Source organism: Anser anser, assembly GCF_964211835.1.
Source record: "Anser anser genome assembly, chromosome: 7".
In the NCBI taxonomy this organism is placed as follows: domain Eukaryota; kingdom Metazoa; phylum Chordata; class Aves; order Anseriformes; family Anatidae; genus Anser; species Anser anser.
This window is the reverse complement of record NC_139727.1, coordinates 13,081,101-13,100,401: the sequence shown is the minus strand read 5'-3', so window position 1 is coordinate 13,100,401 and position 19,301 is coordinate 13,081,101. Positions and strand designations below refer to the sequence as shown.

The following is a 19,301-nucleotide window of genomic DNA, read 5'->3' as shown; positions in this document are numbered from 1 at the left end:
TTTTTTTTTTTTGCAGGTTACATTTTATTCCTGTATTAGCTGTATTATTGCTTTGTTGTATATCTCAACGTGTTTACATACATTTGTAATTGTTAAAATGTGTCTGTAATCAAGCTCATTTGTGCCTTCATGCAGACTTCCAATAAACACTTGATTTTTTTTGTATTTACTTGTATTAGAAGACAATGGGGTGGATGTATATGTCCTTCTATCTGTCAGCCTATTTTCTCTTGGAAGAAGAAAATGAGAACTAAAAATCAGAGAATATGGGCTTGTCTGGTTTTGCTGTCTTTGATTTTCTAGTTGGACCATTTCTGGTATTTGCACTTAAATGGCTGAGTGGAGAATCTGGGGATTATCTTATTTGCATAATAAAGTTTGTATATGAGATGCACCTTGCTTTGGATTAGGTGGATATTTGAAGTATAATCACACGTGCTTGACTACTTACCACTTCAGCTTTGCTTCCATCTTGGAAGAATGTAGTTTTATCTCTAAAGCTATTATTGTGAGAAAATTCCAGAGTATCTTTCTCCCTCAAAGTTAAACATGTATCTTATGTATCTTTAACCTCCAGTTGCCCTCCAGTGAGATTTCTTTTTTTTTTTTTTTTTCCCAACAGCAAGAACTGCAATATCTTTTGATCTTAGTAGGTCTGCTCACCTTGATGGTACTTTTTGATGATTTGGGGCAGAGGTTGAGGTGTGGAAGTATAGAACAGAATTTTATCTGTTCTTTTCTAAGCTTTTAGGGACAGAGGTGTGCATTTGTACAGTGTTACAAGAAAACTTTTTGTATATGTTTTGAGTCTGAAGCAGTATACAGCAATGCAGCTACTTTTCTACTCTAATACCACGTATGAGAGGAAGATAAGGGAAAAAATGTTTCCTTCCCTGTATTATGGGGTTTGCTCTGTATTTTGTAGTCCGGAGAAAAGTGCTTTTCCAAACTTGAAGTGCCTTGCAGTGGTAAAGGTTATAGTGTCTGGTGGTCTATTGCAGCTTTTCTGTATCTGATATTTATTTTATTTCTGATATCAAACATGATGACAGTTAAGTATACACTATTACTGCAGTGTGTTGAATTGTAAACTTCAGGTATCTAAAGATGATGGTATGCATTTCTGAAAATTCTGTGGGTACTTTGTTGTGTCATCCCTTGTGAAATCTGTTTTTGTCATCTTTTTATTGTATGCATTCATTCATCAACTTAGCACAGAGTTTACTTACATAGTATACCTTTTGTAAGTGTTACTTGCTGTATTGCCAAGTTCCTAGGTTTAGATCTTAATGTCTCAGTAGCACTTAACAGTTGTGTCTTTTGGTTATCCTATACTCAGTGTCCAAGTCTTGCTAAACTCCTTGGTTGGATCCACTTGTCTCTGCCTTGTTGTTCAGCTCCTACTCAGGCATGTATCTGTGGACCACATGCTCTGTTCTGCACCCTGTGTGTTCCTGCCTATAGAAAAACAGTTGCTGCTTGACTTGTTAAAGCCTTGCTGGCGCTGCAGTAAAAAGCATGTTCTCCATTTAATCTGGTGACAGCATAAACGGTAAAGTCCCTGTAGCATGATGGCTGCAGGTTCTTGGGCACAAGGCTATGGAAGTACTTCTTCGGTGAAACGCTTATCTAGCTAATCCATGTCACTCTGTTTCTAGAACACACAGAGTATTTCTTCAAAAGCCTTTTTCTTCTCTTTCTGCTGCTGCAAATGCTGAGCACTCAGTGGTTCTGCTTGTCTCTTTGTGAATACCCTGCCTGACACCAACACGCCTGGTGGGAGTGTTGATGAGGTGATGAGCTGCGTTGATGCTGTCTGTCTGTATGTCATTTGTCTTCTCCCTGACATTTGTCTGAACAGAAACAAGTCACTTTATCAGAAGACCAGATGAAAAGATGTATGTGATCAATTTAATTTCAGTTTCCTTTGTCAGGTGATCTCCTCTAAATGGTTCTTTATTTCTTCTGGTGCTTGTTGTAAATTGCTGAGAACAAGAGAAAGAGCTGTGCATTGCCAAGCAAGTGATTTTTATAAGCCTAATCCTTCCTGTACATAAGATGCTAGCTTGGATATCAAACTTTCACGTATTTTTGAGGCTATTTCATACTTTTCAAGATAAAAGGTGAAAGATCAACAAAACATCCTTCAGCCCAGAAGCAAGAGAAGGTTGAAGTCAGCTGCACGTTTCCCAGATGGAGACTGAAGATGGATATTAAAGACCACTAGTTCACTGGAACATAGAAAGCACTAAAGGCAAGTATTGGGGAGTTTTGCTTTTCAGACTCAGGGCTCATCATGAAATCAGCTTTGTCTCTTTTGTATCCCTGTCTTTTCTCACTAACCAGTGAACTGGTGGTGATGCCTTCTGTGACAAACTTTTTTTTTTCCCCTTTGGGTGATATGAAAAAAGGGTTATCTTATTTAAAATGAAGAACAAAAGGTGGAAGTTAGATATGGCTTGGGTTTGCAGAGTGGAACAAGTCCCGAATTCTTTTTTAGTGGAAATGCTTTACAGCATGCCCATATTTTGAACAAAATCTGTCATGAATTTAATGAAACCAGAACAGTGGTCTCTGATAGTCTTGGATATGTGTTGTGTGATCATCTCTGTTCCTTCTAAAAAGGAGGAAAATGTTTTTGTCTAATGGTTCTGGTCTAAACTTCACAGCATGAATGCTTTTCTTTTCATAATAGAGATGGGAGTCAGGGAACACGGTATGGTAGAGCGCACATTGATAACTTGAGATTTGACTTATAATGGAGCTTTATTTTGCTCAGTTGCAGCATGGAATATATTTCTGGGAGCTGAACTTCAGAAGCCTACCACTCCTACCTCTTTTCTTCCTCAGTCCCTGTATGCAAACTCTGGCTTTTCTTCTGTAGCTGAAGGCCCCTTCAATCTAGTGTGAAAAAGCAGTGCTGTGAGCTAGGTTCTGCTGTTACGGATCTGAGTGCATTCTGGCAGTTACTGCTGAATGAAACACCTCGTAATCCATAGTGAATATTAACACTGTCAGCAGCAAAAACTAAATGGAGAAAAGGTCAGTAATAAGTACTCTATCTTACCTGGAGATGGGAATTCAAAATCTGCTGTGATTTATCTTAATTTTAATGCTTCCTAAAATGATTCCTGATTTTTCTCTGACTCTTCAGCTATCTACTTTTGCTTACTTTCTAGGGAGGGAAAGGAAGGAAGGTTAATAATATGAGCTAATTTTGCAGTTCAGTCAAAACCGGTACCTAACTTTCTTTGGGATATGCAGATTTGCTCTTCTGCATCTCCTAATAGGGCAAATTGTTTTGGATGACTTGTTTGTGCATTTTTTTGCAGTCATTGTGACACTGGGACAGTTAGACCATACTTAGGTCCTCAGGGCCTCCTGAGCCTTGAAGTGTTTAATGTCACATGGACTGGATCCAAAGCTGCGGAGGCCTTTGGGAGACTGTTGTAAAAGCCTTTCTCGGTCCTTGTAGCCAAGCGCATGATAAGGGGGAGGGAAATAAGTGCATAGGACATGCAGGTTGAGCTTGCATTGCAGCCCTTGGCTCTGCAAGCAAGCATGCTGCGAGCCCCTGCAGCTGGATACTGGAAGGGTTGGAGCCCTCCCACCCCCTCTGGCTGTCAGCAGCTTTCTGTTGTTCAGAACCTGGAACAGGGATTTGGAGATTTTAGCAGCCCTTTCCCATGGGCTGTGTGCTCTGCCACAGCACGGTATTGCTTGAAGATCCTAAACCAAAATGACATGATGGCCAAAGAAATCACCTGTTGATTGGAAAATGGCACTGAACCCAGTCCTGTATCTGAACGTGCATCTAATACAGATATGTAAATCCAATAGACAACAAAAGGAGGATGACAACATTGTGCTGCTGTGATGAGCAGGAGAGCAGATGGGCCTGGTTAAAAGGGTGTCTGAGGCTAATAAACGGACAGAGAGAAAGTAGGACAGGTGTTCAAGCATCTTTTTGATTTTCTTCTCTGCCAAAGGGGAGAGCTAGCTAGGACTCAAACTCTCCTCTGGCTGTGAACAGTCCTAAGCTGAACAGTAATAGGGTTTGTTTCTCTTACACAGCAATGCTGGCACCAGAAAGTATTGAAGCAAACTCTGTTTAGGTGAGAAAATTGAGAATTGGATGAACTTCAGGGTGACTTACTTGCCAGAAAGCCAGAATCAGACAGGAGAGTAGACGGTAGTGCCAGATGGAGAAGTGTAGTACTTCCTGATAGGGAAAGAAAGGGGTTCTGTCAGAATCATTGGGGCAGTTGATTATCCCAGAGGATTGAAAGCTCCTGGAAACGGCATTACAGGAGCCAGGATATAATTTCTGAGATGTTAAAACTCCGTATTAGCCCTGGCATTAAAACACCCTTCTTTACCTGAAATAGGATGCCATTTATGTCAGTGTGCAATTTGAGCAAATGAGGAAAGAAAAGGTTGGCACTGAGTTTTGGGTTTACTTCCCTGCTGTCCCATGTCTTCCAGATCTAGATCTATCTCTTGAGCTAAGCTGTCAATTATCTAGGCCCCAATGTAAGTAAAAAATACAGCACAGCCTTGGCAGTAGAGAAATTGAAGTTCCTAAATGTGTTTAAATCCACATCTGCAGTGTTACTTATCAGTAACATCTCAATTTTCACAGAAACTTTATCTAGAAATGAGTTTCTGTGGATGGGTGGTTAAAGTGAATAAGTCTTTAATATACCCTTGTGTGCTTTAACTTTTAAAGATGTATTTGTGTGTAATTTTTAAATAGTCTATTCATTGGTCCTACACAGAGATTTTACAGCAGATTTAGTGAACTGTGAATGTCATAAGTTAATTTTCCTGGGTTTTCTTTCCAAAACAAGCAATAGCCATGACAACACATAAGGAATTAAACCTGTTAAATCTTACTGCATTCCTCATGCTATTAAGGAGCTCTAGGATTAGTATGACTGTTGTCTTGAGTGTTTAAGGACTATTTCAATGCTGTTAGTTCCTGAAGATAATTAAGGGTTTTGAAATTAACTGTTTCATATTGTGGATAGTCATGAAGTTTCTTTTAAAAACTTGAGTGTAGACTGAAGTGTCTCCTATTTTAAAGTGTATATTTATTGGCTCTGTGTAACTGAAGTTAATTTCTGAGTTAAGAGTGAAGTGAAACATATGTTTTTGGCTGAAATACCCCAAGAGAATGCTATGCCCTTTTCCCGGCAGTCTTTCTGATTTAAGTGACAATGTATTGGGCAGACAGTTTGTGAGAGTCAAGATTACAGAATAAAGTTTTGACTTTTATCATGTATTTTTGAAACCTTCGTAACTGAAAGGATGGCCCTTTGCACTAAAATTCATGTTAACTATAATTTAAGCCCAAATCTTACCTAGATTCTGGTGAAAAAAATGGTCTCTTGACAACAGTAACCCTGCTAAGCTTGTATGGAACTTAATGTTTTGTGGGTTTTATTTTTTTCTTCCAGAGAGATTACTAGGGAAATATCCATGCCTGTGCAGACGTGACTAGAAATATCATTAACATCCTGCCAGCTTTACCACCTCTCCCAGCTCTACCCATCCGCCTGATCTGTAGCAGAAAAGCAACCCCCCCCTTTTGGATTGAACACTAGCACAGCTTTAGCACAGCCTGCGTGTGACCTGGAGCCTGGCATGGTGTCTGCTGGCGGTAGGCTCTCATCTCACTGTCAGGCTGGTCCTGGCTTTTTCCTATATTTTGTCTGCAAAGTGTGGGGAGGGGGGAGACGTGGAAGGAAAAAGAAAGAAAAGCATGATGGAAATAGCTTGTGTGAATGCCCACTCCCACATCTGTTGAGTGCAAGAACCCCTGAAGTGTTTTTACACTTTGAACTTCTACCATCCAACATGGGCTATTGCTTCCAGGGCATGCCTGTCAGGCAAGGAAGGATCTAGTTTCTGTTTTAGTGTTTAGTGGCTTAACTTATCCACACTCCATTTTACAGAAAGTTGATCTGAATAACGAAACAAACCACCATGAGCAATACACGAAAACAGTTTGGATGTGCAAGATGGATAACAAGGGAGGACAGGGCGCAATGTGAACAGAGTATGGTCCTTTACGCTGCTCGGGAGCCCAGTGAGTGGTAAATCCAGCTTGTTTCCTAACAGGAAATGGACCTGAGTTTGGTACTTTTGGTAGAATTAGACAGCTTTTTTTTTTTTCCTCAAGTATTTTCACTTCAATTGGTTTTTACAAAACTATTCTTTTGAAATATTCTGAATATTCGTATTCTGAAACTTCTCAGTTTCAGGTTTCCGTTACGCTAAATCAGGTGTCTCCATTTTCCCAGGTTCCATACTTGAAGAAAACTATAAAAGTAAATTTGTTTCTTTCCCAAGGAGTCCTAGTGTTTGATTAGTAAGGATGTCTTAAGATAATACAGTTTGCTCAAGATTTGCTAAAGGTTTACTAGGAAAAGCTGTTAAATGTTGGAAAAGCTATGCACTGATAGAACAGATTGTGACTGAGAGTCATTCAGGCTACAAGATTCACATCTTCAGTAGTTTATACTTTTTTTTGTTAACATGTTACTTGCCTTCCCCTTTTCTTCTGTGATCTTCTGCTACTTACTTCTATTGCAGATCTGTTTCTTTGATCCACACTGCATTTTAGCAGTCTCCTTATAATTACTGGGGCAGATTCCCTTTACCACTGCATAAATGTTCTTCAGCGTGTTTTTCTTTAACGATAAATGTCATGTAACTTACAGATGATACTGAAACTGTCCAGCTTAACTGTCATTCTGTAATAGTCTTGTCTGCTGACAGTACAACTTTAATACTCTCACATCCTTTTCAGTTTATCTCCTTATCATCCAAATTCCTGTTTTAAAATCTGTCCTGGAAAGAAGAGTTTGTAGTGGTTTGCTTGTTTTATAGTACTGCCATCTGTATTTATTGCCACCTGATCTTACTGAAATGTGTTAACATAAGGAATCTTTTAAGATATAGTTGAGCAGACATCAGTGAACCTTTGATAATTTCCCAAAATATTAGGATTTGTAGAGGGCAGAAGTTGGTACTTCCTAGGTATTGTGAGTTGGCTGTTGCTCTTGTTCAGACTGATGAAATAACTACAGTGAAGTAATTTGGGATTTAGACAATAAGAAATGTAAACTGAATTTGTTTGCAAATTCCAAATGGATCAATGGGTTTCAAAGTTAGCTTTGAAGTCTTCTACACCTTCCTGGAGACGTCACAGGGGTTTCTAAACTGAGCGCTTCCTCTCAGGCTCAGATCTCTGAGTTCAGCGACAGGCAGGAATGCATCATTCCCACAGGGGCACAAGGACCAGGGTGCTGCTCTCTAAGCATTTGTCCCCTGATAGTAAAGTTGCCCACATGATGCTCAGGCTTTACTTTCTTCCTCTACAGCCAGTGCCCCCCAAAATAGAACAAACGATACAAGCCTGACAGGCTCTCTAGTGCTTTCTCATCCCAGTTGGCCTAAGGCTGGGGCAAGGATTCAGAGCAAGGATTCAGCAAGGGCTCTTTTGTTTGTTTTCCCCTCCACAAGTGCTCTGCTCAGAGGCAGGGATCCCGCAGCTCCTCTTTGGTTTCCAGAGCAGTTGCATAATTACTGCAGACTTCAAAGGCAGGTTACGGAAGCCATTAAGGATGTTTTCCATCTCTGAACTGGAGAAAATTAAGGTGGTTTGTTAGCCTCACCTGAAGCGAAAATCTTCTTTTTAAAGAAAAGAATAATTTTCTGGAAATGCAGCTTTAATTCACTGTTGACCTATTCAAATTTTAAATTCACATTTCTTTATCTGTTTTACTTGAGGTCTTTTAACTGCTGTAAATCTGTTATGAGATTATTGTCCTTAGTGCTGGATAAAAAAAAATAAATCTCCAAACTGAAGCAGTGGCATTTTCTTTGAAGACCCTGGCCCTGTATTGAAGATGCTGCCTAGTTATATATTAGGTCAATGCCTGTTGGCCTTTTTAACTAATTCCATAGAGGCTTCTTTTAATGACTATGCAATGAGAAGGAAAGAGGAAGAGGAAGTGCATGTCAGTTTGCATACATTAACTGTGTAGAAATGCTTTGTGTTAAAAATAAATTCAAAACCTACATAGATAAGTTTAAGATAAAACTTGCCTCAGTATCTCAAATATTTCCAAAATATTTCCAGAAATAAGTATGTCCAACTAAAAATAACATTTTTTTTTTGGTCAAATGAACACTTTTCTTTGTCTAACTCTCAAATCCTTTTAATATCCTTGCGGATACTGTGCCTCTTCTGAGGAGTTTCTCAGTGTTGTGGTTTAACCCGGCTGGCAGCTAAACACCACACAGCCGTTCGCTCACCCTCCCCCCTCCCTCTCTGGGATGGGGGAGAGAAACGGGAAAGTGAAGCCGGTGAGTTGAGATAAAGACAGTTTATTAAGACAGGAATATAATAATAACAATAATAATAATAATAGTGATAATGATAATAGTATTAACAATAATAATGTGTAAGAAAACAAGTGATGCACAATGCAATTGCTCACCACCCGCTGACCGATGCCCAGCCTATTCCCGAGCAGCCGGCCCCCCCACCCCGGCTAGCCACCCCTATATATTGTTTAGCATGACATCAGATGGTATGGAATACCCCTTTGGCCAGTTTGGGTCAGCTGTCCTGGGTCTGTCCCCTCCCAGCTCCTGCTGCACCCCCAGCCTGCTCGCTGGCAGGACAGAGCGAGAAGCCGAAAAGTCCTTGGCCTGGTGTAAACACTGCTCTGCAACAATTAAAACATCAGCATGTTATCAGCGCTCTTCTCATCCTAATCCAAAACATAGCACCCTACCAGCTACTATGAGCTACTTAACTCTGTCCTAACTGGAACCAGGACAGATATCCACCCCTTATTCCATACCATTTATGTCATGCTCAGGTTACACTCTGTCCAATACATTCTAATTAATCACCATTTTCATCTATGATATATAGCAATCATGGTAGTGATGACATACATTATTATATAATAATTAACATACTACAATTCAACTCATGGGCTATTCTCACCCAGTATCAAATCCCCTTGAGGTACACACCGGACCTCCCCATTCTTTTGCATTACCCACCAAGTGCATCCAGGTCCCTGAGCAAAAGCAATTCCACGAATGGGTTTGCCTTTTCCTGAGGCAGGAGTAGCCCAGACTGTTTTACCCAGCATGTTTCTTACGTGCACTACAGGAACTTTATCCCCTTCTACAGTGCGTAACAGGTTTGATTGGGCAGGTCCAGCTCGGTTGGCAGATCCCCTGGTATTGACTAACCAGGTGGCCTTTGCCAAATGTGTATCCCAATTTTTGAATGTCCCAGCACCCATTGCTTTCAGTGTAGTCTTCAACAGTCCATTGTATCGTTCAACTTTTCCAGAGGCTGGTGCATGATAGGGGATGTGATACACCCACTCAATACCATGTTCTTTGGCCCAAGTGTCTATAAGGTTGTTTCGGAAATGAGTCCCGTTGTCTGACTCAATTCTCTCTGGGGTGCCATGTCGCCATAAGACTTGCTTTTCAAGGCCCAGGATAGTGTTCCGGGCGGTGGCATGGGGCACAGGATATGTTTCCAGCCATCCGGTGGTTGCTTCCACCATTGTAAGTACGTGGCGCTTGCCGTTGCGGGTTTGAGGGAGTGTGATGTAATCAATCTGCCAGGCCTCTCCATATTTATATTTCAGCCATCGTCCTCCATACCAAAGAGGTTTTGACCGTTTGGCTTGCTTGATTGCAGCACATGTTTCACAGTCATGAATAACCTGTGCTATAGTGTCCATGGTCAGGTCCACCCCTCGATCACGAGCCCATCTGTAGGTTGCGTCTCTACCTTGATGGCCTGAGGTGTCATGGGCCCATCGGGCTATAAATAATTCACCTTTATGTTGCCAGTCCAGGTCCACCTGAGCCACTTCAATCTTAGCAGCCTGATCCACCTGCTGGTTGTTTTGATGTTCTTCAGTAGCTCGATTCTTGGGCACATGAGCATCTACATGGCGTACCTTTACAACCAGGTTCTCTACCCAGGCAGCAATATCTTGCCACAATGCCGCAGCCCAGATGGGCTTGCCCCTGCGCTGCCAGTTGTTCTGCTTCCATTGCTGTAACCACCCCCACAGGGCATTTGCTACCATCCATGAATCAGTATAGAGATAGAGAACTGGCCACTTTTCTCGTTCAGCAATATCTAAAGCCAGCTGAATGGCTTTCACTTCTGCAAACTGACTCGATTCACCTTCTCCCTCAGCAGCTTCTGCAACTCGTCGTGTAGGACTCCATACAGCAGCTTTCCATCTCCGATGCTTTCCCACAATACGACAGGACCCGTCAGTGAACAAGGCATATTTCTTCTCATTTTCCGGTAGCTTGTTGTACAGTGGGGCTTCTTCAGCACGAACCACCTCCTCCTCTGGTGATATCCCAAAGTATTTGCCTTCTGGCCAGTCCATAATCACCTCCAAGATTCCTGGGCGACTGGGGTTTCCTATTCGAGCTCGCTGAGTAATCAGTGCAACCCACTTGCTCCATGTAGCATCAGTTGCATGATGTGTAGAGGGGACCCTTCCTTTGAACATCCAGCCTAGTACCGGCAGTCGGGGTGCCAGGAGGAGCTGCGCTTCAGTACCGACCACTTCCGAAGCAGATCGAACTCCTTCATATGCTGCCAATATCTCCTTTTCAGTTGGAGTATAGCGGGCTTCAGATCCTCTGTATCCCCGACTCCAAAACCCCAGGGATCGACCTCGAGTTTCCCCAGGTTCTTTCTGCCAGAGGCTCCAGGTGGGACCATTCTCCCCGGCTGCGGTGTAGAGCACATTCTTTACATCTGGTCCTGTTCGGACTGGCCCGAGGGCTACTGCATGAACTATTTCCTGCTTAATTTGTTCAAAGGCTTGTCGTTGCTCAGGGCCCCATTCAAAAGCATTCTTCTTACGGGTTACTTGGTAGAGCGGGTTTACAATCAGACTGTAATTTGGAACATGCATTCTCCAAAACCCCACGACACCTAGGAAAGTTTGTGTTTCTTTTTTGCTAGTTGGTGGAGACATAGCTGTTATCTTGTTGATCACATCCATTGGGATTTGACGGCGTCCATCTTGCCATTTTATTCCTAAAAACTGGATCTCTCGTGCAGGTCCTTTAACTTTATTCTGTTTTATGGCAAAACCGGCCTTCAGAAGGATTTGGACTATTTTCTTCCCTTTCTCGAAAACTTCTTCTGCAGTGTCACCCCACACAATGATGTCATCGATGTACTGCAGGTGTTCAGGAGCTTCCCCCTGCTCCAGCGCAGACTGGATCAGTCCATGGCAAATGGTAGGGCTGTGTTTCCACCCCTGGGGCAGCCGATTCCAAGTATATTGGACTCCCCTCCAAGTGAAAGCAAACTGTGGCCTGCACTGTGCTGCTAGAGGGATGGAGAAAAATGCATTAGCGATATCAATTGTGGCATACCACTTGGCTGCCTTTGATTCCAGTTCATACTGGAGTTCTAGCATGTCCGGCACTGCAGCACTCAGTGGTGGCATGACTTCGTTCAGGCCACGATAGTCCACTGTTAGTCTCCACTCACCATTAGACTTTCGCACTGGCCATATGGGACTATTAAAAGGTGAATGAGTCTTGCTGATCACTCCTTGGCTCTCCAGTTGACGAATTAGCTTATGGATGGGACTCAGGGAGTCTCGGTTGGTGCGATATTGCCGCCGGTGCACAGTTGTGGTAGCGATCGGCACTTGCTGTTCTTCAACCCTCAGCAACCCCACAACAGAAGGGTCCTCTGAGAGACCAGGCAAGGTAGACAACTGTTTAATGTCCTCTGTCTCCAAGGCAGCTATGCCAAAAGCCCAGCGGAACCCTTTTGGGTCCTTGAAATATCCTCTTCTAAGATAGTCTATGCCAAGGATGCACGGAGCATCTGGGCCAGTCACAATACGGTGCTTTTGCCACTCATTACCGGTTAGACTCACTTCAGCCTCCAATACAGTTAACTGCTGGGATCCCCCCGTCACACCATAAATACAGATGGGCTCTGGCCCTTTATAGCTTGATGGCATTAGAGTACATTGTGCACCGGTGTCTACCAAAGCCTTATACTTCTGTGCGTCTGACGTGCCAGGCCATCGAATCCACACAGTCCAATAAACTCGATTGTCCCTTTCCTCCCCCTGGCTGGAGGCAGGGCCCCTCTAGTCCTGGTCAGAATCTTCGTTTCTGTGTCTAAAGGATTGCCTGCTGGAAGTTGGAGCAGCAAACTTTTCAGAGAATTCCTTTTTCCCACTTGTTTTCCTTTGCAATTCACGTACCCATGCCTCTAGGGTCGCAGTAGATTTTCCATCCCATTTTCTCATGTCCTCTCCATGGTCACGTAGGTAAAACCACAGGGTGGCGTGGTGTGTGTGCCCACCATATTGTCTTCCTTGCATAGATGAACGTTTACCCCTAATAGCTGAGACACTGGTTTGTACAGGTGGGGAGGAAAATAATCTCTCTTCAAGTTGGTGGATCTTTTCAGAAAGTTTCTCCAAAGTATTCTCTTTTAGCTGGTGGACACTGTTTCGTTCAGGTGGAGGGGAAGATAATCTTTCTTCAAGTTGGTGGATCTTTTCAGAAAGTTTCTCCAAAGCATTCTCTTTTAGCTGGTGGACACGGGTTCGTTCAGGTGGAGGGGAAGATAAATTCTCTTTAAGTTGGTGGACCTCTTCAGAGAGTTTCTCCACAGCCGAGACACAGGCCTGTAGGGAAGAGGAGAGATTTCCTTCGTACTGCCGGAGTAATTTAGCCGCTTCATTCACTGGGGGATTCTCCTCCGCTTTCCAGGCTATTATTGCCAATGAGCTGGCATATGATGATGGTGCACTCCGTACAAACTTCCGCCACATAGGTGGTGTACACTGGACTGCATCTGGATCTGCGGATGTTTGTGCGTTGTCTAGGTCCTTATAAATTACTTCCCGTACGGCCAATTCCCTCAGGTACTGAATTCCCTTCTCCATGGTGGTCCATTTGCCTGGTAGACATACAAGTTCTTCCTTGAAGGGATACCTTTCCTGCACAGCTGACAGGAGACGCCTCCAGAGACTGCGAGATCGTGCTCCATCTCCAATTGCTTTGTCAATGCATGCGTCCCTAGCAAGGGATCCCAGCCGCCTGGCTTCCTTGCCCTCTAGTTCCACATAATTGGCTCCAGTGTCCCAGCACCGGAGCAGCCAGGTGACAAGCTGCTCGCCTATACAGCGACCAAAATCTTTTCGCACATCTCGTAGCTCACGCTGGTATAGAGTCCGGGTAGTTACTGTTGATTTTTCGACACCCTCATCCTCATCTTCAGTCTCCTGCACCTTTGATGGCCGGTGTAGAGTCCGGGTAGTTACTGTTGATTTTTCGACATCCTCATCCTCATCTTCAGTCTCCTGCACCTTTGATGGCCCAGCCTCGTCTTCACTATGCCCAGACTTAGCAGAAGACTGTTTGCGTTGTAAACGACCTGAGCCTCTATACCATTTCTTCACCTTGTCTACAGGGGCAACTTGCACTGCTACAGCTCGTTTCTCTAATCCAGACACAGGGTCTGCCACAGGGGTTGGAATACCCTCTGTGGGGTCAACTTGCACTGCTACAGCTCGTTTCTCTGACCCAGACACAGGAGTGGGAGCAGCTGCAGGAGCTGGAGCGGCTGCAGGAGCTGGAGCGGCTGCAGGAGCTGGAGCGGCTGCAGGAGCTGGAGCGGCTGCAGGAGCTGGAGCGGCTGCAGGAGCTGGAGCGGCTGCAGGAGCTGGAGCGGCTGCAGGAGCTGGAGCGGCTGCAGGAGCTGCAGCTGGAGCGGCTGCAGGAGCTGGAGCGGCTGCAGGAGCTGGAGCGGCTGCAGGAGCTGCAGCTGGAACGGCTGCAGGAGCTGCAGCTGGAACGGCTGCAGGAGCTGGAGTGGCTGCAGGAGCTGGAGTGGCTGCAGGAGCTGGAGCTGGAGCGGCTGCAGGAGCTGGAGCAGCTGCAGGAGCTAGGTTGCTAGTAGCATCAATTGCAGCTCGATAGGCACAAGCCAGACCCCAGCACGCTACAGTGATTTGTGTCACTTTGGAACTGCCAGAGTCATGACACCTTTTTTTCAAGCATTCTGCCAGCTTTTTAGGATTTTGCAGTTGTTCAGGGGTGAATGTCCAAAACACTGGAGGTGACCACTGCTCTAGAAACCTGCCCATATCCTCCCACACTCCCTGCCACTCGCAACTATCCCGCCTCAAGACAGATCTCCGGATGAGATTCCTAAGTAGTTGTTTAACCCTCCACAAAACCTGAAGCGCATTCAGGAGACATAACAACAAGAGCAGGCTGGTCTGAGTATCCCAAGGATATTCAACATCTTGGAGAACCACCGTAACTAGCTCGGGGATTAGAGGGTGGTGGTGAAGGAGAAAGGGAGAGTGAACAGGTAGGGAAACATGTCTTCCCCTGTCCCCTTCACAGATTGGCTCCCTAACGAAAACAGGCAATAGGTGTAATTGCTAATAGTTTCTGAGATATGGGTTCCAAAGTATAGGGTCGACGTCAGTGCTGAGTACAAATACCAGGTTAAAGTCGTGACCAGATATTTCATCATTTCATAAGCCATTGCTACACCGCACAGTACCATAACAATCTTAAACCAGGGCCCGGAAAGGATAAACAGTGCAACAGGGAGCACATACAGAAAGTAACGCACCATAAAACTCAATTTGGAATACAGGTACAGCAGACTGGAGATTAAGGCAATCAACATCGTGACTAGCAACTATTAAGCAGGTCCAATACTTATACCAATTTTAATTTAACACACTCTGGTCAGATTTGTCGATATCTCAACCCTTCGTGCCCCACGTTGGGCGCCAAAAGGGCTGTTGTGGTTTAACCCGGCTGGCAGCTAAACACCACACAGCCGTTCGCTCACCCTGCCCCCTCCCTCTCTGGGATGGGGGAGAGAAACGGGAAAGTGAAGCCGGTGAGTTGAGATAAAGACAGTTTATTAACAGGAATATAATAATAACAATAATAATAATAATAGTGATAATGATAATAGTATTAGCAATAATAATGTGTAAGAAAACAAGTGATGCACAATGCAATTGCTCACCACCCGCTGACCGATGCCCAGCCTATCCCCGAGCAGCCAGCCCCCCACCCCGGCCAGCCACCCCTATATATTGTTTAGCATGACGTCAGATGGTATGGAATACCCCTTTGGCCAGTTTGGGTCAGCTGTCCTGGGTCTGTCCCCTCCCAGCTCCTGCTGCACCCCCAGCCTGCTCGCTGGCAGGACAGAGCGAGAAGCCAAAAAGTCCTTGGCCTGGTGTAAACACTGTTCTGCAACAATTAAAACATCAGCATGTTATCAGCGCTCTTCTCATCCTAATCCAAAACATAGCACCCTACCAGCTACTATGAGCTACTTAACTCTGTCCTAACTGGAACCAGGACACTCAGTAACTGAAAATAAGCCACATGAATCATCAGAGAAATGTCTTACTCTGAGACAAGACACATCCCTAGTAGTAAGGAGAAGAATCTGAAGAGTTCACTCCAAGCCCATTTTTTTTTCTACCCAATCTTCACTCAAAACAGCAGTTTGACATAGTGGATGATGTAGTGCTTTTTCTGACTTTTCTATATGTCACAGACCAAGGAAGTTAAGGCTTGTTGTCATGGTAGAGTGATGTACTAGTGGACAACACAAATCAAACAGCGTCACACAGATAAGGCAGTTCTTTATTACTTCTGACACTGATAACAAATACTGGCTATTTGAAAAATGGAAATTACTTTGGCTTATTGCTCTATGCCTCAATTGGTACTGTATAATCCTTCTCTGGGCTCCGTGATAAGCAAATATGTGTTTGGTATAATACGTGATTATAATCTTCCTTCTCTGCCCATTTCTGTTTATCTCCTCTGTTAGCTGAATTGACAGTGTGAAGAACTTGATAACTGTTTAATTATTTCAGTGCATGTTAACAGTCCTTAGAAAGTATTATTCAAATGCTTGAAGTATATGAGTTTTTTTCTTAATTTGACACACAATTCAAACAGTTGAAAAACAAATTACAGAGTAAATCGTCATGGTATATATTGACCAGGTATAGTTTCAGCAGTTCATATTCTGAGGGTGAGGAGCAGAGGCAGGATTTTTCATGCTCTCAAGATCTTTCAAAGCCTGATCATTATCCCTAAATCGTGCCCCCCTGCAGAACCATGGCTTAGCACTCAGTTTCATGCCGTAGTTACAGGTGTGTTTTGTTCAGTTCAAGGTGGGACCCTGCTTCCTGTTGCATACTTGGTGTAACACAACCTTCCTTCAGGAAGCGTTCTAGTTTCCTGCTGAAAGTGGGTATTCTTTGTCTTAAATACATGAGTTTGCTTTGTGGAAAACCAAAATTTCTTCAAAGCCTTGTGAATTCAAGGTAGAGGCTTCACTCTATCTTAAATGTGAGACATGGTCCAATTTCTAACTTTTTGTCCAAAAGCTTTTCAGATTTTAACAGCTATTTTAAGGGTTAAGAGGATCAAAGCCAGAAACTCTCCAAACGAATGTAGACCATACATGAACGTGCTATGAGATTTCCAAGACATTTATGTCTACTAGGGTATGCTTCACTCAATCACTTGGAACTCTACGTATACATGTAATGTCATTGGGTTTTCTAAGATTGGGATCAGTGAGCTGGTCTTTCAGCTTCTTTCTCCTAATCTCACTTTCTGCTTGACATTGCCTAGTCTAAAATAAACTGATAGACAGTTTGCCTTTGATGTCTTCCTGATATGCATGTTCCACAGCTTGTTTCATATTCTGTTTCTGAGTCCGGAAATTCTGTAGTTTACAGGAAACCAAAGCACAATAGACACACTTTGCCTTTTATAGCCTTAGAGGAGTTTTTTCTCTTGTGCCTCATTCATATCCAACTTTTCAGCCTGTGATACTTATAAGTTAGGAGCACCTCTTTTGAAATAAGGATAACTGTTGACACCAATTATTGAAAACTCAAGTGCTATAAAGAAACTTCCTTGTTCAAAAATGAAAGTCTAAACACTGATATATTATGTGGAGCCAGTCATTTAAACGATTGTGGTATTCCACATGATTCTAGTTTCTGGTAACTGTAATTAAGCATCTGATGTCTGATAGATCTTGTTACGTAATTTGGTTGGTAGATGATATATCTGAAATTAATGCTTCTCAGAGTTCAGGCATTACAATGAGCTCTGGAACCATCCCAGGTGCACAGCTCTGAGTCAGCACAAGAGCACAGCACTCAGATCTTGGGCTGATAGCCTTCTGAAATACAGCCTGGAAGTCCTGATCCTTTTCTCTGGCAGTCTTTGCCATATACTCTTTAAGTAGCAAAGTCAAACAAAGTTTAACGTAAATATGGTTATACATTTATGCCTGTTTGTTACAGAGGATGAAGGAGTCCCCAAGCTATTTCAGTGAAAGCATACCTTTTTGCATTTATACTTTTTTTTTGGAAAGGAAGCTATTCCATGAATAAAATGATTGGTTGTGATCAAGGAAACAGAGGGCTTCCAGTTCTCTTAACAACCACTGTGGTATAATTCATGTAAATGTGGAGAAAGTATCAGGTTAATGTGGTAAAACACACCAGATTTGTTTACATTGCAGTTGTCAGAGCAAGTAACTTTTAAGCTAATTTATTGATGGTAAATTGTCTGAGCTCCTTGCAGGTGTGGCTCACTTACTGGTACTTGAGATGGATGGTTTCAGTATAATTCAGTATTTAGCCAAATACAAGGATTAGTGATACAGAGGCAAGGATTTAGCAAGTGGGGGACAGGAGTTAGCAGAAACCTCAGGCAGAGGTGCCAGGATTTCTCAGTGGCAGAACCATCACCCACACAAGCCTAGCACTGGCTGCCTCCTGAGAGCATGCAAGCCACTGCAGAAGCAACACAGACCCCAGTTACCGGACCTTTGCAAACCACGCTGGCTTGGAGAGCTTGGCCTGAAAGCTACAGACCAGTTGTGAACATGCTTCTCATCTTGAGAGCCCTCATGGAGCTTCCCAGACCTTGGATGACAAAGGCACAAGGCCAACAGCAGAGGCAAGCTTTTCTTGCTTCATGTTCTTCCCTAGATGCAAAATCCCACTTACAAACTTTCTTCAGGAATCAGTTATGATTGAGAGTTATCTTGGGCCTGGGTGTGAATGCACAGCCTGCTTGCCATTCCTGAGGAACTCTGCATGTCTGCACTAAATGCAGACTAAGGGTGTTTACAGTGGACAAATCTATATTTAGACAAGCCCTGGTGGCAGCTTAACATACTTAAAATAAACCTGTTCCATTGTGGAATCTTCCTTTCCTTTTTGTCCTTCCACTAACTGAGTTTGTCTTGGAAGCACAAAATTAAAGTACACAGGCTTTTGGGGACACTTCACAGGCAGTGAGAAATTGTGAATTCCTTTAGAATGTGCTACGTAACCAACCATAAGCATAACTGCAAAAATGCAATATGATTTGAAATCTCAGTGTCAGCACGTGAAGGCCCAAGATCAGGCTAAGGGCAGCACTGGAAATAAGGCTACATCTTACCTGGCAGGGCTGCATTGTACAGGGAAAAAAATTGACAACATTTGTATTGAAATAATGAGATTACATTGAGAGAAATTTAGGTCACTAGCTGTTTCATGCTGCTCCTATTAGCCTCTCCATTTCATTGACAGACAATAAATGCCTTCCTCGGTATTTTAATGTAGTTAACTAAGTGAGGGGAAAGCTAACTCAACTCTATTAAATGAACTTAATACTCTAGCAAGATGAAAAGTGTATGCCTGTAGTCTTCAGAGAGATAAATACATCATGCTCCTTCGTGCCCTGATCAATGGGTGCCATTAAACTTCTTGCCATGCTGTGCTGGCAAGGTGTAGATGAATTGTCGGTGAGGAATAAGCAGTTTCTGAGGGGCTGTCTCCAGTATTCATGCTATACCGGGTACAAAAAAAAACACATGCCTTATAGTACCTTAACAAAAATACATGCCTTATAGTATGCTGAGATTGGCATCTTTTTGCTCTGGAGGTGAAATCATCTACTTGGACCATTTTTACAGAGGCTGTTTTAAATTGTCTTTAAAAGCTGTCCACCAGAGAGGAGCTGAGGATTTCTAGAGCGTGTGACTGACACAGTATCGTACGCTTGGAGACCCAGTGGGAAATCAGCAGGCATGTGATGTGGTTGGTAACAGCCCTCTCCGCGTCATGTGCTTTACAAGCAGATGCTGGAGATGGTGCTGTGTAACAAACGTGTCA

At 43.4% G+C, this 19,301-nt stretch overlaps 1 protein-coding gene across 1 annotated transcript; it reads right to left on the bottom strand.

Moving 5' to 3' along the window:
* On the bottom strand, nucleotides 1–12,065 carry LOC310902923 (uncharacterized protein; the record flags this gene model as incomplete). Its single annotated transcript, XM_083845256.1, has 2 exons — nucleotides 1–11,413; nucleotides 11,582–12,065. 2 exons carry the CDS (start codon nucleotides 12,063–12,065, stop codon nucleotides 9,012–9,014), a joined length of 2,886 nt encoding a protein of 961 aa, XP_083701382.1. The 3' UTR covers nucleotides 1–9,011.
* Between the last annotated feature and the right edge of the window lie 7,236 nt (nucleotides 12,066–19,301).